Source organism: Stomoxys calcitrans, chromosome 3, assembly GCF_963082655.1.
Source record: "Stomoxys calcitrans chromosome 3, idStoCalc2.1, whole genome shotgun sequence".
Taxonomy (NCBI): Eukaryota; Metazoa; Arthropoda; class Insecta; order Diptera; family Muscidae; genus Stomoxys; species Stomoxys calcitrans.
In genome coordinates, this window is record NC_081554.1 from 176017737 (window position 1) to 176044436 (window position 26700).

General features: G+C 38.9%; 1 protein-coding gene across 1 annotated transcript in view; it reads left to right on the forward strand.

Moving 5' to 3' along the window:
* Window positions 1–643: 643 nt before the first annotated feature.
* Window positions 644–26700, forward strand: part of LOC106092610 (laminin subunit alpha-1) — an 86588-nt gene continuing 60531 nt past the window's right edge. Inside the window, exon 1 of the mRNA XM_059365170.1 lies at window positions 644–1899. Within this exon, the coding sequence (XP_059221153.1) occupies window positions 651–1899 (1249 nt within the window). The 5' untranslated portion in view covers window positions 644–650. The remainder of the gene's footprint in view (window positions 1900–26700) is intronic.

Consider the following 26700-nt stretch of genomic DNA (forward strand, 5'->3'; position numbering starts at 1 on the left):
GAAACAGCACGAACGGACGGAAGCCTAGATTGACTTAGAACGTCGAGACGATTACGAATATATATACTTTATGGGGTCTTAGACGAATATTTCGAGGTGTTACAAATAGAATGACTATATGAATATCCTCCCTATCCTATGGTGGTGGGTATAAAAAGATAAATAAAATATAATGAAGTGAAAAGCTAGAAGAATATTTTGATTAAATAATTGATTTCTACGGAACAAAGGAGTTAATCAAAGTTTTTTTTTCCCAAATAACTTAAAATGTTTGCGTCTCCTTTAAAATATTTTATTATATTTTTTTAACTCTGGAATCGCCCCTAGGAATAACTTATAATGCATGTAACTCCTTTTATTCTTAAAAGCCATCGAAACTTTTGCTTAAAGAGCCATGAGATTGATTCATACAATATTTCAGGGTGCTTAACACTACCATCCACATATTTTTGTTTTTTTTTTTTTTCTTTTTTTTTAAAGAAAAATTTTTTTTTTAATTTTATCCTAGATTTTGTTTTGAAAATTTTCTAGTTGTTTTCAGCCATGTGTAAAATAAAAACTAAAAAAAATCCTTCCGCCATGTAATTGCTAAGCAATTCAAAGATTTTGTTTTTGTTATCAAACAAACTTCCGATCAAAAACCGAGAAAAATGTGTTCCAAATCCAGCTTTGATAAAATGCCCGAAAAAACGTTTCCCAAACATTTGCAAAAACGACGAAAACGAAAATTTCCCCCACTCCGAGGGATCTATCATAATAAAATGTTAAAAATACTGGTGATACTAGTCTGTTTAGTGAATATTTTATATCATTTAAATTTAATCAAAATAAGTGTGGAAGCCCACAGTGCCAACAATAACAACCAGAGCAACAACAATGCAACTAAAAATTCTACAAAAAATGCCAACAACTTTAACATCACCACAACTGCCTTAGCAAAGACTTTGAGTGATTCCAAAACACTCGAACATCCAATGCAAAAAAGCCAAAATGGCAGCAACAGCTTTTTAAAAGCCCAAAAATCAATTCGTAGTATTAATGTAAATAATAGTTATAATCAACAAAATTTGATAGTGCGTCAAAATATGGCAACGCAAAATTTGGCGGCTACAAAACGTAAGCTGAGACGCAAACCCAGCCAGCAAGAGTTGGGCAGTAATGTTAATAACAGAACCCGCCATGGCATGATGTCAACAGGTGGAGCAGGTGGTGGTGGCGGCGTTGGCCTTTCTCACACTACACGCTACAAAGGAAAACGTAGAAAATATCACAGACCCGTACAAAATAGCCATACAAACAGCTCAATACCAAAGAATTTAGCCACGCTAAGACCATCTAAGCCAACACCATCAGCGGCGCCTTCAACATCACCCACTATGGCCACCACCTTGGCCAGCCATTATGCCGCCCGTCCTTATATGCATCAAAAACAACAACAATTTTCCTATACGAATCGTACCTATCAACGTCAACATCAGTATCAACAGCAAAGTGTCCAAATACCTTCGTCCACCATAAGTGTGACCTCGACCATAGATCATCATCATCATCACCATCAGCAGCACCAACATCCCCATGGGCATCGTAATCAGGCTGGCAGTCAACATCAGCATCAACCACAATCCTATGGCAATGGAACGCGATTTTATCCTACTGCTACCAGCACAACCAATATTCAACATTATATTGGTGTCAATACCACCAATATACATGAAATTAAATATCCACCCTCAGCTCCGCCTGCCCAGCATCATCAGTCGGTGCAAAATCAAAATCATGTGGTCACCGATATTGTGGTGTATCGCAATATAGGACCCATACCCTGTCCTCCGGGGGTACGTTTGGTGCCTCATAGGGTCATAACGGCAACACCAGATCCTCGGCTCAATCGTCAAAGGGGTAAGCAGGAACACTTAACCAATATAAAGAGAAAAAAAATCTATTTTATTATTTTCTTAAAAGCCAATTGATTTTTTTTTTTTTTTTGCCTTTGCCATTGAACTGTAGTGGCCTTTGGGACATTTTAGCCTTTGTTATAGTAAAAACGTGCTCTATCTGTCTTAAAAGCCTTGGCTTAAATAATGTCTTTGTTGACTTTAGGCTAAGACCCACAACAAACAAAACTTGCAAAAGAAGGGCCTGGAAAAGGCTTTGGGGAAAAAATATCAAATCACGATTTTCCATTTAATTTTGTTTTCATTTCGATTTGTTTGGTTGGGGGAAATGGTTTAAATGAAATGAAAATATCAAATGATAACTTTTGGGGGCTTTAACTGAAAATATAGGCCAAAGAGTATGAGAAATTTTTGTGCCTAATACAAAGGATAAAGAAAATAGTAAAACTTCCCCTTCCGAATTTCATCAAGACTTAATGAATAATTTCAGCGCCGTAGTAAAATTTGAACACTTTTATTGTCGACCAACTTATCTTTTGGTGCCAAATAGACCACAACAATGAGTTCTTCATCCTATCGAAATTTTTAACTGGTAATCTATGTGAGTTCTGAAAGTTTTCAGAATGCCCAATTTGTTGCATGTAGTTTTGTTATCAGCAAACAAGCAAATTTGTTTGTTTGCAACATCAGTGTCTCTGCGACCACTTTCAATGTTAGCCTACCATTTGTAAACAATCGCTAATGCAATATAACGGCGTTCTGCAAAATGAGAGTCTCTGCAACCACTTTCGAAGTCTGCCTACTCTCTAGAAACAATCGGCAATACAATATAATGGCTTTTTGCAACATCAGTGTCTCTCTGACCACTTTTGAAGTCTGTCTACTCTTTATAAACAATCGCTAGTGTAATATAATGGCGTTCTGCAAAATGAGAGTCTCTGCAACCAATTTCGAGGTCTCCCTACTCTCTGGAAACAATCGGTAATACAATATAATGATTTTTACAACATCAGTGTCTCTCTGACCACTTTTGAAGTCTGTCTACTCTTTATAAAGAATCGCTAGTGCAATATAATGGTGTTCTGCAATATCAGTGTCTCTGCGACCTCTTTAGAAGTCTGCCTACTCATTGTCAACAATCGCAAATGCAATATCCATTCTGCAACATCAATGTCTCTGCAACCACTTTCAAAGTCTGCCTACTCTTTGTCAACAATCGCAAATGCAATATTAGTTCTGCCACACCAGTGTCTCTGCAACCGTGTGGATTTTTTTGCATTAGTAAACAAGCGACTTTGTTTGTTTGCAACATCAGTGTCTCTGCGACCACTTTCAATGTTTGCCTACCATTTGTAAACAATCGCTAATGCAATATAACGGCGTTCTGCAAAATGAGAGTCTCTGCAAACACTTTCGAAGTCTGCCAACTCTTTAGAAACAATACAATATAATGATTTTTGCAACATCAGTGTCTCTCTGACCACTTTTGAAGTCTGCCTACTCTTTGTAAACAATCGCTAGTGCAACATAATGGTGTTCTGCAATATCAGTGTCTCTGCAACCACTTTCAAAGTCTGTCTACTCTTTGTCAGCAATCTCAAATGCAATATCAGTTCTGCAACATCGGTGTCTCTGCCACCATTTTTGAAGTCTGCCTAGTTGTTGTTGTTATTGTAGCCGTTTGTTGTGTTCTAGCTTTCGTCTGCTTGATTCTGTTGAATATCCAGAACCAGGAACTCTGCGACTAAGATGGAGTACATTCAGAGGGATCTTGGCCTGAGACGAGTGGATCTAGCTGGGCAGTTAAACAGGTGACGTGTGTCATGTGGTCACTTGTCACAATCCTGCACTTCGGCATCAATCCTTCTTCTGTAGAAGTTGAGACTGCTGCATCTGCTGGATCGTAATTGAGCCACAACTACCACGGTTTGCCGGGGGAGGTCAATTTCTTCAGGTGCAAAGCAAGAGGGTTGTTTTCCAAGGGACACATTCTTACTTTAATTTAATTGGCTATGACAGATCATTTGTTCCATTAGCCAAACGTAGAATAGCTTTTCAAGCGCCTCGATCTTCTGCGCTCATTCTAAAATCTCCGACACCAAGTTTCGAAGTGTCTCCCACAACTTGATCTTTCCATCGGGCTTTTGGTCTTCCCGGTTTGCGTGTACCACCGTGTTTGCCTTCAAAAGACTTCTTTGCTGGAGCTTCTGGAGCTTCCATTCTGACAACATGAGCTAGCCAACGCAGCCCTTGTATTTTGATGCACGTAACTATGCTATCGTCGCCATCCAGCTCGTGGTTCATACTTCGCCTATATTCTCCGTTAACGCAAACTGGTCCATATATTTTACGAAGAATCTTTCTCTCAAATAGTCCAAGCACTGCCTCATCTGCTTTCACGAGTACCCATGCTTCAGAATCATATAACAGCACGGGTAGTTTCTGTGCCTTGTAAAGTGTAGTCTTCGTCTGTCGAGAGGTGGCCTTGTTTCTAAACTGCTTACTTAGTCCAAAGTAGCATCTCTTTGCCAGTATTATTCTTCGCTTGATCTCAAAACTGGTGTCATTCGTTTCGGTTACGGCGGTACCGAGGTAGATATAGTTACTGACTATCTCAAAGTTGCGGTTCCCAACTTTCTCCATGTTCTTTATCTGCGCGGTTGTGCAAGACTTTTTGGGAGTGGAAACCATCCATTTCGTCTTATCTCCATTTACTGCCAGACCCATTTTCACTGACTCTCTTTCGATTCTTTCATAGGCTGCAGTTACTACTTCCAGTGACCGACCTATGATATCGATATCGTCGGCATAGGCGAGTAGCATGTGCTCTCTTGTGATTAGTGTGCCATATCTATTTACTTCTGCATCTCGTATAATCTTCTCCAGCAGGATATTAAAGAGATCACACGCTAGGCTATCTCCATGTCTGAAACCTCGTTTGGTATTAAATGGTTCGGAGAGATTCTTTCCTATTCTTACTGAGGAACGCATATCAGCAAGTGTCATCCTGCAGAGTCTTATTAATTTTGCAGGGATACCAAACTCAGACATGGCTTGAAATACCTTTGAACGTAAAGGAGTATCGAAGGCGGCTTTGTAGTCAACAAAGAGGTGGTAGGTGTTGATTTGTCCTTCTCGGGTCTTTTCCAGGATTTGGCGCAGTGTGAATATCTGGTCTTGAGTGGATTTACCAGATCTAAAGCCGCATTGATAGGGCTCATTGACTTTAGGTTTTAATCTTTCACACAGTACGCTCAAGAGTATCTTGTATGCGATGGGGAGGAGCCGTATTCCTCTGTAGTTTGCACATACCGTCTTGTCTCCTTTTTTTGTGTACGGGACATAGTATGCTGAGGTGCCAATCATCGGGTATGTGTTCTTCTGACAGATTGCGCAGACAAGCTAATGCATACGCCTTATTAGCATGTCGCCTCTGGTCTTAAATAGTTCAGCGGGTAACTCGTCGGCTCCTGCTGCCTTGTTGTTCTTAAGTCGGGTTACTGCTACTTGGACCTCATTCTGACTATGAGGTAAACATTCTATACCATCATCAGGAATTGGTTCTGCGGTATCCTCTTCGCCGCCAACATCGAACACTAGCAGTTGGGTAAAATGTTCTTCCTATATCCTCAGCATGTTGTCTGTGTCAGTTACCAGATTTCCTTCTTTGTCTCTGTGCCAGGAGGATGTGCCTGCACCAAACCCATCGGTTTGGTGTTTAATTCTTTGGTAGAATTTCCGGACTTCATTCTGACTCCTGTACATCTCAATTCGCTTGCACTCACGTCTTTCCATTTCTTTTTTCTTTCTGCGGAATAGACGTTTCTCCTCGCTCCTTTTCTCCCGATACCTCTCCTTCATCTGGCGCGTTGCTACTGATTGCAGGGTTGCTCTATATGCCGCATTCTTGGCTTCAGTAGCATCTCGACACTCTTGGTCGTACCATGGGTTTTTTGGAGGAGGCTTTCGGTACCCAAGAACGGATTTCGCGGCATTTTCCATGGAGTGGGCAATTGTTTGCCACTGCGCCCTTATATCATCGGAACAAGGAGTGCTTTCATCAAGCAGTTGGGTCAGTGGAGTGGAGTATGCCGCTGCCATTTGTTGTGTCTGCAGCTTTTTAATGTCCAGTTTCCGTACAGTGTCAGATCGTACTTTCCTCGTCATGTTCAAACGGGTGCGAACCTTTGCTGCAACAAGGTAATGATCCGAATCTATATTCGCTCCACGGATCGATCGTACATCTACCGATTTTGCTTGGATTTGACGCAGTGACTTAATTAAGTCTACCGTCATCCGACCAGCATAGGGGCCAGATCGGACTATGTTTGGATATAACTGCCATATAGACCGATCTTCAAATTTAGGGTTTTAGTCCCATAAAAAGCGGATTTGTTGACAGATTTCGTTGAAACTGTGACTTGTATAAGAGTTCTCGGGACCTGAACCAAATATGATCCAGACCAGCCCCCATTTGCATATTTCTATGGATTTGCTAGTGGAGTTGTTATAAAAGAGGATGGTTAATTTATGCATGGTGATGGGTATCGAAAGTACGGCACTGCCAAACTTACCAAGATTTGACTTGTTTTTGCTTAATTTCGTAAAAAATTTGCGAAAGAATATCAATCGATATTCGGACAAAAAATAAAATATCGATAATGCCATCAATACTTTGCCATCTCTAGGCCTTGTGAATATCGCGATGTTGAAATCTGGTGCTGCTAAGCACCATTGTTTAAAGCGGTAAAGTCCATTAACCACAATCCATTGTTGGTTTCGAAAAGATTCCCTGATTTACGGGAACCATTTTTATACCCTCTACCATAAGATGGGGGGTATACTAATTTCGTCATTCTGATTGTAATTACTCGAAATATTCGTCTGAGACCCCATAAAGTATATATATTCTTGATCGTCGTGAAATTTTATGTCGATCTAGCCATGTCCGTCCGTCTGTCCGTCCGTCCGTCTGTCTGTCGAAAGCACGCTAACTTCCGAAGAAGTAAAGCTAGCCGCTTGAAATTTTGCACAAATACTTCTTATTAGTGTAGGTCGGTTGGTATTGTAAATGGGCCATATCGGTCCATGTTTTGATGTAGCTGCCATATAAACCGATCTTGGGTCTTGACTTCTTTAGCCTCTAGAAGGCGCAATTCTTATCCGATTGGAATGAAATTTTGCACGACGTGTTTCGTTATTATATCAAACAACTGTGCCAAGTATGGTTCAAATCGGTCCATAACCTTATATAGCTGTCATATAAACCGATCTTGGGTCTTGACTTCTTGAGCCTCTAGAGGGCGCAATTCCTATCCGATTTGAATAAATTTTTGCACGTAGTATTTTGTTATGATATCCAACAACTGTGCCAAATATGGTTCAAATCGGTTTATAACCTGATATAGCTGTCATATAAACCGATCTGGGGTCTTGACTTCTTGAGCCTCTAGAGTGCTCAATTCTTATCCGATTGGAATGAAATTTTGCACGACGTGTTTTGTTACGATATCCAACAACTGTGCCAAGTATGGTTCAAATCGGTTCATAACCTGATATAGCTGCCATATAAACCGATCTGGGGTCTTGACTTCTTGAGCCTCTAGGGTGCGCAATTCTTATCCGATTGGAATGAAATTTTGCACGACGTGTTTTGTTACGATATCCAACAACTGTGCCAAGTGTTGTTCAAATCGGTCTATAACCTTATATAGCTGTCATATAAACCGATCTTGGGTTTTGAATTCTTGAGCCTCTAAAGGGCGCAATTCATATCCGATTTGAATGAATTTTGGCAAGAAGTATTTTGTTATGATATCCAACAACTGTGCCAAATATGGTTCAAATCGATTCATAACCTGATATAGCTGCCATATAAACCGATCTGGGGTCTTGACTTACTGAGCCTCAAGAGTGCGCAATTCTTATCCGATTGGAATGAAATTTTGCACGACGTGATTTGTTACGATATCCAACAACTGTGCCAAGTATGGTTCAAATTGGTCCATAACCTGATATAGCTGCCATATAAACCGATCTGGGGTCTTGACTTCTTGAGCCTCTAGAGTGCGCAATTCTTATCCGATTCAAATGAAATTTTGTACGGCGTGTTTTTTTATGATATCCAACAACTGTGCCAAGTATGGTTCCAATCGGTCCATAACCTGATATAGCTGCCATATAAACCGATCTTGGGTCTTGACTTCTTGAGCCTCTAGAGTGCGTAATTTTTATCCGATTAGAATGAAATTTTGCACGACGTGGTTTGTTACGATATCCAACAACTGTGCCAAGTATGGTTCAAATCAGTCCATAGCCTTATATAGCTGTCATATAAACCGATCTTGGGTCTTGACTTCTTGAGCCTCTAGAGTGCTCAATTCTTATCCGATTGGAATGAAATTTTGCACGACGTGTTTTGTTATTATATCCAACAACTGTGCCAATTATTGTTCAAATTGGTCCATAACCTGATATAGCTGCCATATAAACCGATCTGGGGTCTTGACTTCTTGAGCCTCTAGAGTGCGCAATTCTTATCCGATTGGAATGAAATTTTGCACGACGTGTTTTGTTGCGATATCCAACAACCGTGCCACGTATGGTTGAAATCGGTCCATAACCTTATATAGCTGTCATATAAACCGATCTTGGGTCTTGACTTCTTGAGCCTCTAGAGGGCGCAATTCTTATCCAATTTGAATGAATTTTGGCTCGAAGTATTTTGTTTTGATGTCCAACAACTGTGCCAAATATGGTTCAAATCGGTTCATTACCTGATATAGCTGTCATATAAACAGATGTGGGGAATTGACTTCTTGAGCTTCTAGAGGGCGCAATTCCTATCCGATTTGGCTGAAATTTCGCAAGACGTTTTTTATTGTTTTACTCAGCAACTATGTCGAATAAAGTACAAGTCGGTTCATAACCTGATATAGCTGCCATATAAACCGATCTGGGATCCTGACTTCTTGAGCCTCTAGAGGTCGCAATTATTATCCGATTTGCCTGAAATTTTGTACGACAGATCCTCTCATGACTATCAACATATGTGTTTATGATGGTCTGAATCTGTCTATAGCCCGATAAAGCTCCCATATAAATCGATCTCTCTATTTTACTTCTTGAGCCCCCAAGGGGCGCAATTCTTATTCGAATTGGCTGACATTTTACACTGGTCTCCAACATATAATTTAATTGTGGTCCAAACCGGACCATATCTTGGTATCGCTCTAATAGCAGAGCAAATATTTTCTTATATCCTTTTTTTTGCCTAAGAAGAGATGCCGGGAAAAAAATTCGACAAATGCGATCCATGGTGGAGGGTATATAAGATTCGGCCCGGCCGAACTTAGCACGCTTTTACTTGTTTGATATGACAATTTCTATGGATTTTGAATTTGCTTTCACAGCCCTCATCAATGAAAGTGTGGCAGTTCAAGAACATTAATTTTAACCAAGCACAGTTCCTTAACATTAAACACAAAAAAAAAAAAACAAAAAAATATCTGCTCAGAAATAAATTGCACAGGTTATTTAGTGTCTTTTATTGATTTTTCTTCCAATGAATTAGTTTTTACTCCTTTCTGCTCTTTTTTTCCTCTTTTTTTCTATCAAGAAGTAGGAAAAAAAATTTTATACAGACATCTCGGCCCACGTTCCAATGATCGTATATCTACCATATATGTGTGTAGAAATATGTATACATCATCTAACGATATATTTATAAGCATAAATTCATAGAGGAAAAAGCAGGAGTACGCAGAAGGCAAAAATGAAAATTACACCCAACATCCATGGAGGTAAATATGAACATCATATAACATCGAGTCAGTCGTGAGCACGAGGAGTTGGAACATGAAAAACCTGTTAAACGCATGCCAAGTGGGACGACAATCAAACATTACACAGCAATTTCAGCAATGGTAGACAAGCAGACTAAGGGACAGACGGACTGATTGAACGACAAATACCATGCAGGCAGACAGACAGACAGATGGATAGATGAACGGACGGACGGACGGACTACTTCTAGCACACTTTGGATTTTCCTACACATAGCGGACATAAAAACACACCAGGTTGCCAAGAATATTGCGAAGAAGCAAGAACCAGTCTAACCGTTAAAGAAGAGTTTTCTAAAGGTATACAATTTGGAAAAAGTTTTTAAGGAAAAAAAAAAATTTGGCAAAGTCTTATAAAGAACAAAATATTGACAAAAAATCTTTGACAAAATTTTATTAAAAAATAATATTCTGAAAAGTTTTGTATAAAAAAACTTTTTTGATTTTTATGAGAATAGCTGACCTAAAGATTTTTTTTTGCAATTTTGACAAAATATTCATATAAAAAAATTTTGATATATAATAACAAAAAAAAATTAATTGTGGCATTTTCTTAAAGAAAAATTGCTACAAAACTAAAAATAAATTTTGAAAATAAAAATTACTATGGGAAAAAAATGACAAATTTTATGTGGAACAAAAATTTGGACAAATTAAAAAAATAATTTTTAAAAATTTTTAAACCAAAAAAATTTGGCATGGAAAAAATTTCCTCAAAATAAAAAATTACGAAAAATTTTTTTAAAAACATTTTTTGCCAAAAATTTTTATAATATTTTATCATAGGATGGGGTATACTAATCTAGCCATTCCGTTTGTAACACTTCGAAATATTGAACTAGCACCCCATTCTTTTTATATATAAAAATTAAATTGTGTTTGTTTGTTCTGTATAGACTCAAAAATGGCTGAACCGATAATCTTGAAATTTTCACAGATTGTGTAGGTTGGTCTGGAAGGAAACATAGGCTATATAATTTTTTTAATATCGGAAGGGGGCGGGTCCCTTACCCTAAAACTACCACCCAAAAATAATAATGTACCGATCAGGGCAAAATGGGATTCAAATGAAAGTTTTTCAGGCGTAGAATACGAATTTCACATTAAAAATTGGGTCCCATAAAACGCCCCAAATGGCTGACCCTCCCCATTACACCAAAAATGCCACCCAAAACCAGAAGTGGATTGATAGGCACAATATGGGTATCAAATAAAGGTATTGGAGACTAGACAAGTAAAAAGGCGGCCTAACTTTGGATACCCACCACCTCGGGTATATATGTAAATCACCTTTCGTTAAAATCCGGTGAAAAATGCATACCTTAAATGCGCCTTTCATGGCCCCAAAACCTTAAATCGAGAGAATGGTCTATATGGCAGCTATATTCAAATCTGGACCGATGTGGGCCATATTGCAGAAATAATTCAAGGGGCTTAACGTAACTCACTGTCTTAAATTTCGGCGACATCGGACAATAAATGCGCCTTTTATGGGCCCAAAACCTTAAATCGAGAAATCGGTCTATATGGCAGCTATATCCAAATCTGAACCAATCACCGCCAAATTAAAGAAGAATGTAGAAGGCCGTAAGACAACTCACTGTCCCGAATTTCAGCAAAATTGGATAATAAATGTGGCTTTTATGGGCCTAAGACCCTAAATCGGACGATCGGTCTATATGGCAGCTATATCCAAATCTGCACCGATCTGGGCCAAATTAACGAAAGATGTCGAAAGGTCTAACACAACTCACTGTCCCAAATACCAACAACATCAGATGATAAATGTGGCTTTTATGGGCCTAAGACCCTAAATCGGAGGATCGGTCTATATGGCAGCTATATCCAAATCTGGACGGATCTGAGCCAAATTAACGAAGGACGTTGAAGGGCCTATCACAACTCACTGTCCCAAATTTCAGTAAATTCGGATTATAAATGTGGCTTTTATGGCCCTAAGACCCTAAATTGGAGGATAGGTCTATATGGCAGCTATATCTAAATCTGAACCGATCTGAGCCATATTTACTGAGGATGTTGAAGAGCCCAAGACAACTCACTGTCCCAAATTTGAGCAAAATCGGATAATAAATGTTGCTTTTATGGGCCTAAGACCCTAAATCGGAGGATCGGTCTATATGGCAGCTATATCCAAATCTGGACCGATCTGAGCCAAATTGACGGAGGATGTCGAAGGGCCTATCAGAACTCACTGTCCCAAATTTCAGCAAAATCGGATAGTAAATGTGGCTTTTATGGGCCTAAGACCCTAAATCAGCGGATCGGTCTATATGGGGGTTATATCAAGATATAGTCCGATATAGCCCATCTTCGAATTTAACCTGTTTATGGACGAAAAAAGATTCTGTGCAAAGTTTTAGCTCAATATCTCTATTTTTGAAGACTGTAGCGTGATTTCAACAGACAGACGGACGGACATGTCTAGATCGTCTTAGATTTTCACGCTGATCAAGAATATATATACTTTATAGGGTCGGAAATCGATATTTCGATGTGTTGCAAACGGAATGACAAAATGAATATACCGTCGGTGGTGGGCGTATATTTCTCTAAACAGAAATATTCGACGTTCCTATCAATATGGGACTCGAATGAAAAGTATACGGCAGTAGATTGCAAATACTGCATAAAAAATTACGTCCAAGTAATGGGAGGTCGCCCCACCCCCAAATGGGCATATCAGCTAACCATGTCTATATGGGATTCAAATAAAAGCTATTTGGGAGTTGGTTAAAAATATGACATTAAAATGTACTTCGAATAGATTAATTGACCCATTATGGCAAAATGGGACTCACATGAAAGGTATTTGAGAGTAGAAAACAAATTTGATATCCAATTTTGGGGGTAGGCCCTAAATATCACCCCTTAAAATGAACTTTATTTCCGACTACAGCAATATTGAGCTCGAATTAACGGTATTTGGAAGTTAAGAACGAATTTGATATCTATTTTTAGGTCAAAGTGACGGTGGCCGCCCCAGTCCCAAAGCACCCTCCAAACGGTTCATATTTACCAACCATGATAATATGGGGCTCAAAGTAAAGGGATTTGGGAGTGGAGCACGAATTTGATATCCATATTTGAGTCGAAATGTAATGGTAATGCGATTCGTTCGAAATTTTTTGCACTCTAACAGTCACGAAGAAAACATGGTTTCTATTGTTGGGGACGGGTGCCACGAGGGCCGCCCACAACCAGTCAAATGGATATATAGACCAATCACCACAATATAGAGCCCTGTGTTTGGGGGGTCGGCCCACCCCAAAATAGCTCCCTATTATATAAAAGCTATTGGGGTGGAAATTTATTGATTTTCGGGAAATTAAAATTCATTTTCGTTACAAAGACCCTGGTGTCCACCCTACCGTCAAACACAACGGTTTTACCGATCATGCCATTATGGGGCTCATATGAAATGTTTTTGAAAGTAGAGCACGAATCTTATATTAACTTTAATATAAGATCCCCGAAATACCCTTGAAAACGGAAATATTTAGAAAGACGATAATATAGGACACACAGTAAAGACATTCGGGAGTAGGGTAACAATTTGCTCAGGAACCGAGCAGGGGCAAACTTCTCACACATCAGTGAGTCCTTTCCGATTCAAGTTGAGTTTATCAACGATAGTGGACCGTTTTTATAGCCGACACCTCATTGGGGAGAATTTTTTAAATGTCCATGCATGGCATGGTATCTCGCAAATATAGCCAGCATTAAGAGGGGATAACCACCGCTTTAAATTTTGGCCAAAGTTTCGCCTGGATTCGAACGCAGGCGGTCTGCGTCATAGGCGGGCATAGACTACAGTGGCACGATATCCACATTAAGGGCGAAGTGTCCCCACTCTAAAAAGATATTAGAGAGTTAAAGAAGGTGCAGCGGAGCGGACCCTGTCCAGCTTGTGTTCTGCTGTGACTTCGACCAACAACTGTGCCAAGAACGGTCCAAATCGGTCAAGAATATGATATAGCTCCCATATTAACCGATCTCCCGATTTGACTTCTTGAGCCCCTGGAAGCCATAATTTTTGTTGGATTTGGCTGAATAGTTACTCATAGTGTTTTGTTATGACTTCCAACAATTGTGCCTAGCACGGTCCAAATCGGACAAGGACCTGATAAAGCTCCCATATAAACCTATCCCCCGATTTGAATTCTTGAGACACTGGAAGACTCAATTTTCATCTGATTTGGCTGAAATTTTGCATGTGGTGTTCTGTTATGACTTCCAACAACTTAGTGCGGTCCGAATCGGTCAAGAATCGGTGATACGGCTCCCATTTAAACCGATCTCCCGATTTGACTTCTTGAGACCCTAAGAGCCGCAATTTTTCTGATTTGGCTGAAATTTTGCACAAATTGCTGTCTAACAGTTACCGTAAGCATTAGTAAAAGTTGCAGTACTTTTTATTAAAATTTTTTGCTATTCTTTACATTGGCAACACTATTGCGCACGCACACACACACATATACCTATACCTCTAATAATGTTTACAACCGGAAAATGCTTATAAAAATATTGGCAATTGCTATGGTTTGTCAAAAAAAAAAAAAACTAACGCAATCAAAAGCAGCCAAAAATGTGCCATAAAAATAGCCGAAAAAACATCATAACTCAAAAGACAAAAAAAAAAAAAAAATGACAACTCCTCGAAATTAACTTTAAGACATTGGAAAATCAAATCAACCCACATGATGTTATGTAGCCATCAATTATTTCTCATTTGGCATCTCTAAATACTGGCTAACTGGCCACATATAAGGGAAAGGGAGGGTAGAAATGAATTATGGTTCTAAGGCAATTCAAAATAATGAAAAATATACCGTAGACTATCCCAAGAGTATTATTAATTAAAAATCACTTAAATGATGACAAATGTGTTTTTCTGGTACTTATCGTTTAAGTAAGCGCTCTATGAACTATGGGCCCATCCATAAATACACAAAATAATCGCTTCAATATCAAATTACAATAAAATTTCAATTAATTAGGCTCTTTAACAATACTCACACACACACACACACGCACCAAATTCCATTTACATTTCAAGATGCTCACCATGCAGAGTCATTACAACATTTTAACAGCAAAATAAACAGAAACATGGAAATTATTTAAATTTAAATTTAAAGCTTTGCGTAAACAATTGCAACACTATGCCTGTGTCTAATTGAGTATGTTGGACATCAGTGCTACAAGGTTGGCAAGGGTCATAATAAATCTTGAAATAGTCTATAAATTTACTAAATAAGATGAGAAAAACTTTCAAAAATATATACAAAAAAAAAATATATATATATATTTGCAGCATTAACTTTAATTCAATAGAAAATAAAATTCAATTTCTGTAGAACAAATTTGGTAAAAAAAAAATTGTAAACATTTTGTTACCAAAAAATGATTTTTCAAAGTTCCATTTTTTCAGAAATGTTTGTCGGTATTTTTTCCACAGTAGATTTTTTTTTAACATTAATTTTTATAGAAATTTTCGCCACAGTGTATTTTTTTGGAAATTATGTTTGGTTAGGTTGCAAAGAGGGCGGGGGATATTAATGCGCCCCATGTCACTATGGACATTCACTCAAGCCAGTCATAGACCTAACATAACCTAATTTTCAAAAATATTTTTTTAGAAAATTAGGTTGAAAAGAGAGCGGGAATATTAACATTCACCCAAGCCGGTTATCGGCTTGTTGTGTGCTCTAAATACTAACAAGTGAAAGCGTGCTAAGTTCGGCCGGGCCGAATCTTATATAACCTCCACCATCGCATTTGTTGAGTTCTTCTCCGGGCATCTCTTTTTAGGCAAAAAAGGATATAAGAAAATATTTGCTCTGCTATTAGAGCGATAACAAGATATGGTCCGGTTCGGACCACAATTAAACAATTATATGTTGGAAACCTGTGTAAAATGTCAGCCAATTCGAATAAGAAATGCGCCCTCTAGGGGCTCAAGAAGTAAAATAGAGAGATCGATTTATATGGGAGCTGTATGAGGCTATATACCGATTCAGACCATGATAAACACGTGAGTTGATGGTCATGAAAACTCGTAAAAACTTTCAGGCAAATCGGATAATAATTGCGACCTTTAGAGGCTCAAGAAGTCAAGATCCCAGATCGGTTTATATGGCAGCTATATCAGGTTATGAACCGAATTAAATCATACTTAGCACCGTTATTGGATATCATAACAAAACACGTCGTGCAAAATTTCATTCCAATCGGGTAAGATTTGCGCTCTCTAGAGGCTCAAGAAGTCAAGACCCAAGATCGATTTATATGGCAGTTATATAAGGTTATGGATCGATTTGAACCATACTTGGCACAGTTGTTGGATAACATGACAAAATACTTCGTGCAAAATTTCATTCAAATCGAATAAGAATTGCGCCCTCTAGAAGCTCAAGAAGTAAAGACCCAAGATCGGTTTATATGGCAGCTATATCAAAACATGGACCGATATGGCCCATTTACAATCTCAACCGACCTACACTAATAAGAAGTATTTGTGCAAAACTTCAAGCGGTTAGCTATTCTCCTTCGAAAGTTGGCGTGGCGAAATTTGGACAGACGGACGGACATGGCTAGATCGACATAAAATGTCACGACGATCAATAATATATATACTTTATGGGGCCAGCGGCACAGTCTTGAATTGACGGAATTCTGGTATTGCCATTTGGGAGATCATGCTACACAGATGGATCAAAGCTAGAGGACAGAGAGTGCCTAGTTGTCTACACTGAGAACCCAGGGAATGAGATCTATTTTCGACTCCCTGAACTAATACGATCCTGCAGGCAGAGTTCCGGGCGATCACGGAATGGGTGAAGTGGTGTGGTTATAACGCGAGCACGTCGAGTGGGAACTTCTTTACTGACAGTTAATTGACCATCAGGACTATAACAACCAGAATGGTAATGTCACGAACAGTCTTGGAGTGTAAGAAGGAGATTAACGCCTTCTCTAAGGATGGCACAATCTGCATCGTTTGGGTGCGGGGCCATGGCGAATTAAGGGAAAATAAGACGCTGTACAGTGGGGTTTAATCGAAAAAAAATAGTCAAAAATATTTGAAAACGGATAGAGATAACTGTTTGAAATAGCGGAAAAAGGGGGGATGAAAGAGCAGACGTTTTGACAGTGAAGGTCCCGAACCCTTTTGGGTCGACTCAGTCTAAATTAATGGTGTGGGCGACGAATGCGCATGCAACCCTGTGGAACAGCGAAAATGTCGATAGGACGACGAAAATCCTACGGGGAGATACGCATCATGAGAAGTCGAGACCATTACTGAAAGGAAGTAAGAAGGAGGTCAGTATTGGTATTGGTATTGGTCAGCTATTGGTATCATGTCGAGCTCACATATGCAAAATCGGTGCGGCAATAGATGTCGGCACTTAGGTGGGGACACAATACCAGACATGAACCAATTTAAGGGCGTGACATGGAAAACAATTAAGGATTTTGTAAAAAGCACGGAGTTCCAAACTAAGATTTTCTTTTTTTCTTTCTCGAGGTTACTTCTTTTACCCACCACCGTAGGATAGGGGTATATTCATCTAGTCATTCCGTTTGCAACACCTCGAAATATCAGTTACGACCCCACAAAGTATATATATTTCGGATCGTCGCAAATTTCTAAGACGATTTAACGATGTCCGTGTGTCTGTCCGTCTATCCGTCTGTCCGTCCGTCTGTTGTAATCACTCTAGAGTCTTCAAAAATTGAGATATTGAGCTGAAATTTGGCACAGATACGTCTTTTTAATACACGCTGGTTAAGTTCTTGAACGGGCCAAATCGGACCATATTTGGATATAGCTGCTATATAGACCGATTTTCCGATCTCGCTGAAATTTGAAACAGTGGGTAGCTTTAGGCCTCCCGACATCTGAGCAAACTAGGGTTCACATCGGACTATATTTAGGTATAGCTGCCATATAGACCGATCTCCAGATAAAGGGTCTGAAGCCTATAAAAGCTTAATTTTTTATCCGATTTCGTTGAAATTTGAAACAGTGAGTAGTCTTGGGCCTCCCGACATCTGCCCTAAATATGTATCAAATCGGACTATATTTAGGTATAGCTACCATATAGACCGATCTCCAGTTAAAGGGTCTGAAGCCTATAAAAGCTTAATTTTTTTATCCGATTTCGTTGAAATTTTAAACAGTAAGTAGTTTTAGGCCACCCGCCATCCGACCCAAATACGGTAAAGATCGGACTGTATATTGATATATCTGCCATATAGACCGATTAAGGGTCTGGAGCTCATAAAGGCTTTATTTATTACCCGACTTTGTTGAAATTTGAAATACATAATTCAACAGTGATTTATATTTATTAGACCACTCAATATCCGTGTCGAATTTGCGTGCATAAGTTATCCAAAAACAAGTAAAATCGTGCTAAGTTCGGCCGCGCCGAGTCTTGGGAACCCACCACCATCGATTCTGCTAAACTATGGGAGCTATGTCAGGTTATCGACCGATTTAGGCGCATTCATTGTCCGATGTCCCCAAAGTTTGGGGCAGCCAGTTAAGTTAAGGCCCTTGACATACTTCTACAATTTGGCCCCGATCGGTTCAGACTTGGATATAGCTGCCATATATACCGATCCGCCGATTTAGGGTCTTAGGCCTATAAAAGCCACATTTGTTATCCGATTTTGCTGAAATTTGGGACAGTGAGTTGTGATAGGCCCTTCGACATATTTCTCTAATTTGGCCCAGATCGGTCCAGATTTGGATATAGCTGTCATGTAGGCGGATCTCTCGATTTAAGGCATTGGGCCCATAAAAGGCGCATTTATTGTCCGATTTTACCAAAATTTGGAACAGTGAGTTGTGTTAGGCCTTTCGACATCCTTCTTCAATTTGGCCTAGATCGGTTCAGATTTGGATATAGCTGCCTATAGACCGATCTATCGATTTAAGGTTTTGGGCTCATAAAAGGCTCATTTATTGTCCGATTTTACCAAAATTTGGGACAGTGAGTTGTGTTAGGCCTTTCGACATCCTTATTCAATTTGGCCTAGATCGGTTCAGATTTGGATATAGCTGTCATATAGACTGATCTATCGATTAAAGGTTTTGGGCTCATTAAAGGCGCATTTATTTTCCGATGTCGCCGAAATTTGGGACAGTGAGTTAGGTTAAGCCCTCCGACATTACTCTTCATTTTGGCTTAGATCGCTGCAGATTTGGATATAGCTGCCATATAGACCGATCTCTCGGTTTAGCGTTTTGGGGCCATAAAAGGTACATTTATTTTCCGATTTCGCCGAAATTTGTGACAGTGATTTGTGTTAGGCTCTTCGACATCCGTGTCGTATATGGTTCCGATCGGTTTGTTTTTAGATAAAGCAACTGTACTTAATATTATTTGGTCCAAATCGGATCTTATTGGGTTGCCCAAAAAGTAATTGCGGATTTTTTAAAAGAAAGTAAATGCATTTTTAATAAAACTTAGAACGAACTTTAATCAAATATACTTTTTTTCTAAAGCAAGCTAAAAGTAACAGCTGATAACTGACAGAAGAAAGAATGCAATTACAGAGTCACAAGCTGTGAAAAAATTTGTCACCGCCGACTATATAAAAAATCCGCAATTACTTTTTGGGCAACCCAATATTTCGATAAAACTGTTATGAGACATAAGGTATGCAATTTTCACCAGACTTTGATGAAAGTTGGTTTACATCTATACCCGAGGTGGTGGGTATCCAAAGTTCTTAACTTAACCCCTTTTTACTTGTTTTTAGTTGATTTTTAGCCTATTTTGTATTCCCTGTTCTTTATGTGCTTGATTGCTTGCTTATCATGACAGTTTTATGGGTTTAATTTGACATCTAACAAACGTTAGGCTGTCAAATCACCAAATAGCCAACTAGTCTCCTGAGAATTTTCTGTGGTAATTGCATGACTTACGAAATCGCTGATTTGCCATGTAATTCATTTATAAATCCCTGAAAGCTCACACATTGCTCAAAATTCCCATCTCAAAGAAAAACACGCCCATTGTCTGTCTGGCTCGTTCGCTTTGTGGTGTTAAATTTAAAAGCCGACAAATCTGGTTGGTTTGATAATATGGTCAAAATTCCTTTGGTTGTCGAAAATTTAATAGTTTTTTGGTTCCTTAGGTATTTCATTGCCTAACGTTGTTGTATGCTAATTGAGGCTCCACCGACAACACCCTCTCCTACTTCTTCCTCTTCTTCCCTCTTTATTCGGCTAATGCATGAATGTCTGCACTTGTTAACCTTAATTGCCATTCACTGAAGTTGGATTTGTAACTCCAACTCCCTCTGCTCTTTGCATAGGCGTTTGAAAAAAAAAATATAAAATTTTTTTTTCCAAAATTCATTCCAATGGATGGTTTTAAACTTCAGCAGTTCATTCCTTTTCCAATTTGGCAGTTAAAAGTTCAATAGACACGCCATTGTAGCCGTCTGAGCTGCCGAGGGACGGACAGTTGTAAGGTGTCTGGTTGGGTGGGAGACAGATTGGATGACAGACAGCCAAACATTGTAGAGTCTGAGTTTCAGTCTTCGATTACTGCCTGGAACTTGTGTTATGCTGTTTGCCATTCTACACCTCCCCCCCCACCCTACTCACTCTCCATCTCCACCAAGGGTGTTAAATGGAAAATCGTTAATTTAATGCTTAACGATTTTTTTGGGTAATTTAATTTGCCCAGACACTTACCGGGGGTAAAATGAAGCGGGCAACCATGGGCCTCTTTTGTGTGTTTCCCGCACCATATTTCGATTTTTATTGCACAGCCATTGCATAATCATTGAGAGCAGCCATGTCATTACAGAATTTGATTGATTGAATCTTATTCCAGTTGATTTTGGGAATTTCTTTCATCCAAGTTTTTGTTTGGAATTGTTTGTGTCCCCCATGAAAGAGGTGTGAAAAGGTTGTCTTACACCCGCACCCGGGGTGGGGGGTAGGTGGAGCAGCAATCTTAATACCATTTCCATGCCCACCCCAACTTTGGCGCCTCTGGTTGGAAGGGGACACCTCATGAGAGAACAACATTAATTGTCCATTGACAAATGTGAGGTGATTTGCTAAGTGTTTGACTTTTAATATTCAAAACAAAATTCAAGCATCGTAAAACTTGACTTGGAACAGAAAATTTTTGATATGAAGCCATAAATCAATGGCTGTCATTGTAGAGTACCATAGTATCATACAAAGTATTTGTTTGTTAAGTAGAATACATTTTTTTTTTGTTTCTGCAGAATACTCGTATCATAGAATGGTGACTTAGCCCACATTTACTAGCTTTTTTTTTCAAATTTTTTGCTTGCTTTTCATGCATTAACATAAGGGCACGTCGTTCAAAGAGTTAAGTCAGGCAAGACATGAGTTAAGCTAAAAACTCATGTTAATGTGAAAGGCAAAAGTCAGTGTTAAGTGACCCCGGAGTTAAAAGCGACAAAGATTTTGGGATATGAGAACCACTACTAAAGCAAAACAAGTAAAAGCGTGCAAAGTTCAGCTGGGCTGAATCTTGGGAACCCACCACCATGGATTCTGGTAAAATATGGGAGCTATATCAGGTTATAGACCGATTTGGAGCGTACTTGGCACAATTATTGGAAGTTATAACAGAACACTATCATCAAAATTACAGCCAAATCGGACAAAAATTGCAGCTTTCAGGGGCTTAAGAAATCAAATGGGGAGATCGGGTTATGTGGTAGCTATATCAGGTTATTGACCGATTTAGACCGTACTTGGCGCAGCCGTTGGTCTTTGCCTTTTAGGGGCTCAATAAGCGAAATAGGGAGATCGGTTTATATGGGAGCTGTATCAGGCTAAAGACCGACTCGGACCATATTTGACACTTATGTTGGAGGTCATGGGAGAAGCCGTTGCACAAAATTTCAGCCAAATCGGATAATAATTACGCACTCTTGAGCCTCAAAAAGTCAGGATCCCAGATCGGTTTATATAGGAGGTATATCAGGTTATAGACCGATTTGGACCGTACTTGGGTCAGTTGTTGCAAAATTTCAGCCAAATCGGACAAAAATTGCGGCTTCCAGCAGAGTCCATGAATTCGGTCCGGCCGAACTTAGCACGCTTTTAATTGTTTTTTTTTTACATTTTATACTCTCCACCATGGGCCACCGTATCGCAGAGGTTAGCATGGCCGCCTCTGACGCTGAACGCCGGGGTTCGAATCCTGGCGAGACCATCAAACGAAATTTCCAGTGGTGGTTTTCCCCACCTGGCGACATTTGTGAGGTATTATGCCATGTAAAACTTCTCTCCAAAGAGGTGTCGCACTGCGGCTCGCCGTTCGGACTCGGCCATAAAAAAAGGAGGCCCCTTATCATTGAGCTTAAACTTGAATCGGACTGCATTCATTGATATGTGAGAAGTTTGCCCCTGTTTCTTAGTGGAATGTTCATGGGCAAAATTTGAATTTTTACTCTCCACCATAGTATGGGGGTATACTAATTGCGTCATTCCGTTTGTAACACCTCGAAATATTCATCTAAGACCCCATAGAAAATAAATGTTATTGATCGCCATGACGTTTTAAGTCGATCTAGCTATGTCCGTTCGTATGTCCGTCCGTCTGTCGAAAGCACGCTAACTTTCCTAGGAGTAAAGCTAAGCACTTGAAATTTTGCACAAAATACTTCTTACCAGTGAAGGTCGGTTGGGATTGGCCCTATTGGTAAAGGTTTTGATATAACCGCCATATAAACCGATCTGGGATCTTAATTTCTTAAGCCTCTAGAGGGCGCAGTTCTCATCCGATTTGGTTGAAATTTGGCACGAAGTGTTTTGTTATGACTTCCAACATCATTGCTAAGTATGGTTCAAATTTGTTCATAACCTGATATAGCTGCTATATAAATCGATCTTGGATCTTGACTTCTTAGGCCTCTAGAGGGCGCAATTCTCATCCGATTTGGTTGAGATTTGGCACGAAGTGTTTTTGTTATGACTGAAAATAACTGTGAGGAGTATGGTCCAAGTCGGTACATACATCAGGTTATGTACCGACTTGAACCATACTCATCACAGTTATTTTCAATCATAACAAAACAGTTCGTGCAAAATTTCAGCCAAATCGGATGAGAATTGCTGCTATATAATTTGATCTTGGATCTTGACTTCTTAGACCTCTAGAGGGCGCAATTCTCATCCTAATTGCCTGAAATTTTCCATGGGGGATATTTTTTGTGACTTCCAACAACTGTGCTTATTATGGTTTAAATCGTTCTATAATCAGATATAGCTGCCATATAAACTGATCTGGGATCTTGGCTTCTTGAGCCTCTAGAGAACGCAATTCTCATCCAATTTTTCTGAATTTTTGGCAGGAAGTTTTTTGTTATGACTTCTAACGTCATTGCTAAGTATAGTTCAAATCGGTCTATAACCTGATATAGCTGCCATATAAACCGATCTTGGATTTTGACTTTTTAGGCCTATAGAGGGCGCAATTCGCATCCGATTTGGCTGAGATTTGGCACGAAGTGTTTTGTTATGACTGCCAATACCTGTGACGAGTATGGATCTTGACTTCTTGAGCCAGTAGAGGGCGCAATTGTTATCCGATTTGGTTGCAGTTTTGCGAGATTTTTTGGTGAAAATTTCAGCATGAGGTGTTTTATTATAAGTTCCAACAACTGTGCAAATCGGTCCATAACCTGATATAGCTGCCATACAAACCGATCTGGGATCTTGATTTTTTAAGCCTCTAGAGGGAGCTTTTCTTATACGATTTGGCTGAAATTTTGTACAACGGCTTCTCCCATGACCTTCAATATACGTGTCCAATAGGGTTATTAAATATTTTTATACCCACCACAGGGTGTATATTCATTTTGAAATTCCGTTTGCAACATATCGAAATATCCATTTCCGACCCTAAAAAGTATATATAGTCTTGATCGTCGTAAAAATCTAAGACGATCTAGACATGTCCGTCCGTCTGGCTGTCTGTTGAAATCACGCTACAGCCTTTAAAAAACGGATATTGAGCTGAAACTTTCCACAGATTCTTTTTCTTGTCCATAAGCAGTATAAGTTCGATGATGGGCTATATCGGACTATATCTTGATGTAGCCCCAATATAAACCGATCCACCGATTTAGGGTCTTAGGCCCATAAAAGGCACAATTATTATTAGATTTTGCTGAAATTTGGGACAGTGGGTTGTGTTAGGCCACTCTACATCACTCTTAAATTTGGCACAGATCGGTTCAGAATAGCATGTAGACCCCATATAGACCGATCCGCCGATAAAGGGTCTTAGGCCCATAAAAGCCATATTTATTATCCGATTTAGCTCAAATTTGGGACAGTAAGTTTTGTTGAGCCGCTGGACATCTTTCTTCAATTTGGCCCAAATCGATCCAGACTTGGATCTATCCCCCCTATAGGCCGATCCGCCGATGTAGGGTCTTACGCCCATAAAATCCATATTTATTATCCGATTTTGCTGAAATTTGGGACAGTAAGTTTTGTTAAGCCGCTCGACATCTTTCCTCAATTTGGCCCAGATTGATCCAGACTTGGACCTAGCTGCCATATAGACCAATCTCTCGATTTAAGGTTTTGGGCCCATAAAAGACGCATTTATTGTGTGATGTCGCCGAAGTTTTGGACGACGAGTTAAGTTAGGCCCCTCGACATTAATATGGCCTAGATCGGTTCAGATTTGGATATAGCTGCCACATAGACCGATCTCTCGATTTAAGGTTTTGGGCCCATAAAAGGCGCATTTATTGTCCGATTTCGACGAAATTTGGGACATTGACATACCTCTTCAATTTGGCCCAGATCGGTTCAGATTTGGATATAGCTGCTATATAGACCGATCTGTCGATTTAAGGTTCTGGTCCCATAAAAGAGGCATTTATTGTCCGATGGCACCGAAATTTGGGACGGTGAGTTAAATAAGGCCCCTCAACATTTTTCTCCAATATGGCCCATATTGGTTCATATTTGGATATAGCTGCCATATAGACCGATCTCTCGATTTAAGGTCTTGGGCCCTCAAAAGGAGCATTTATTGTCCGACTTCGCAGAAATTTGGGACAGTGAGTTGTGTGAGGCCCTTCGACATCCTTCTTCAACTTGGCCCAGATCGATTCAGATTTGGATATAGCTGACATATAAACCCATCTCTCGATTTAACGTCTTGGCCCTATAAAATCCACATTTATAACCCGATTTCGCTGAAATTTGACACAGTCGGTTGCAAAATGCAAAATTTGCTCATGAACATTCCATTTAGGAACAGGGGTAAACTTCTCACATATCAATGAGTGCAGTCTGATTCAAGTTTAGGCTCAGTGATAAGGGGCGTCCATTTTTTTTGGCCGAGTCCGAACGGCGTGCCGCAGTGCGACACCTCTTTGGAGAGAAGTTTTACATGGCATAGTACTTTGCAAATGTTGCCAGCATTAGGAGGGGGAAACCACCGCTGAAAATTTTTTGTCTTATGGTCTCGCCAGGATTCGAACCCAGGCGTTCAGCGTCACAGGCGGAAATGCTAACCTCTTCACTACGGTAGCCACCTGACATAGTGGGTTAAGTTAGACTTTTCGACATCCGTGTCGCATATGGTTCAGATCGGTCTATAAATGGATATGGCTACCAAAAAGACCAATATTTTATTCTATAAAATTTAACAATGACTTGTAGTTATTAGACCACTCAATGTCCGTGTCGAATTCGGTCCAAATCGGACTAAATTTCGATTTAGCTGCTATTGGGTCATAAATTATGATTTTGGCCGGATTATGACGTAAGGCGGTTTACATATATACCCGAGGTGATGGGTATACAAAGTTCGGTCCGGCCGATTTTAATGCCTGTTTACATGTTTTTTTTTTTTTAATTTTGGTAATTTTTTAAATTTTTCAATAAACATTTTTTTCGAAATTTGTATAGTTTTTTTTTTTAATTTTAAGGTTTTTTTTGTAGGAAAAATTGTAATAACAAATTTATATGGAAAACTTTATTAGATATTTTTCGCAGAGATTGAAGAAAAACTTATATACAAACGTTTATAAAATTTTTACAAAGAAAACTTATTCGAAATGTCTATGGAAAAAGTTTTTGGAATTTTTTTATTATTTTTTTTTTTAAATTTTTACTAAAAATTTTTATAAAATTTATTATAATTTTTTTTTTTTAATTTTTTATTAAATTTTTTTTAATATTTTGTTAAAAAATTTTTTAGATTTTTTTTTGTTAAAATCTTTTTGGAAATTTTTAATTAAAATTTTTTTAAAAAGTTTTTACGAAAATTTAGCTAGAAACTTAAAAACTGAATAAAAAATTTTAATAGAAATATTTGGAACAAAATTTTCCTGATGTTGTAAGGAGAAGTGCTGATGGTCCTGTGCAGCCTGGACAAAAAAATTTTTTTTTTAAAAATGTCTCTAAAAATTATATTTTGACATAGTTCGTATTTTGACTTGAAGTTAAATTTTTATAAAATTTTCGAAAGAAGCGACCTTTTGTAATTTTTCTGGAATACACAAAATGTATTGCTTTACTCACCTATTAAGCAATGCTTTGTTCAATTCATTTCGTTGGAAAACTTTAGCAGATGTATCTTCGATATTCTGTCAGGTCAGTACGAATGTTTGTTATCTCATTTCAGAGCATTTTTTGAATGATACGTTTGCTGACTGCGTGTCTGTAGTATTCGAAGCTAACATTTGCTAAGATTTCAACACTTCTCAATGAATGGCACATGATTTCGTTGGCGAACATCAAAGAAAATATCTGGAAACAATCGCCAGGCATTCATCATTCAATCTATGCCATCGATGCGAGAAAAACTATAGACATTACAAAGGGTCAAGTGAAGATTTCTAAGATCAAGAGCATCTGTTTTCATTTGCTATGAGATGTAAGATAGTTTTTAGCTAAACGT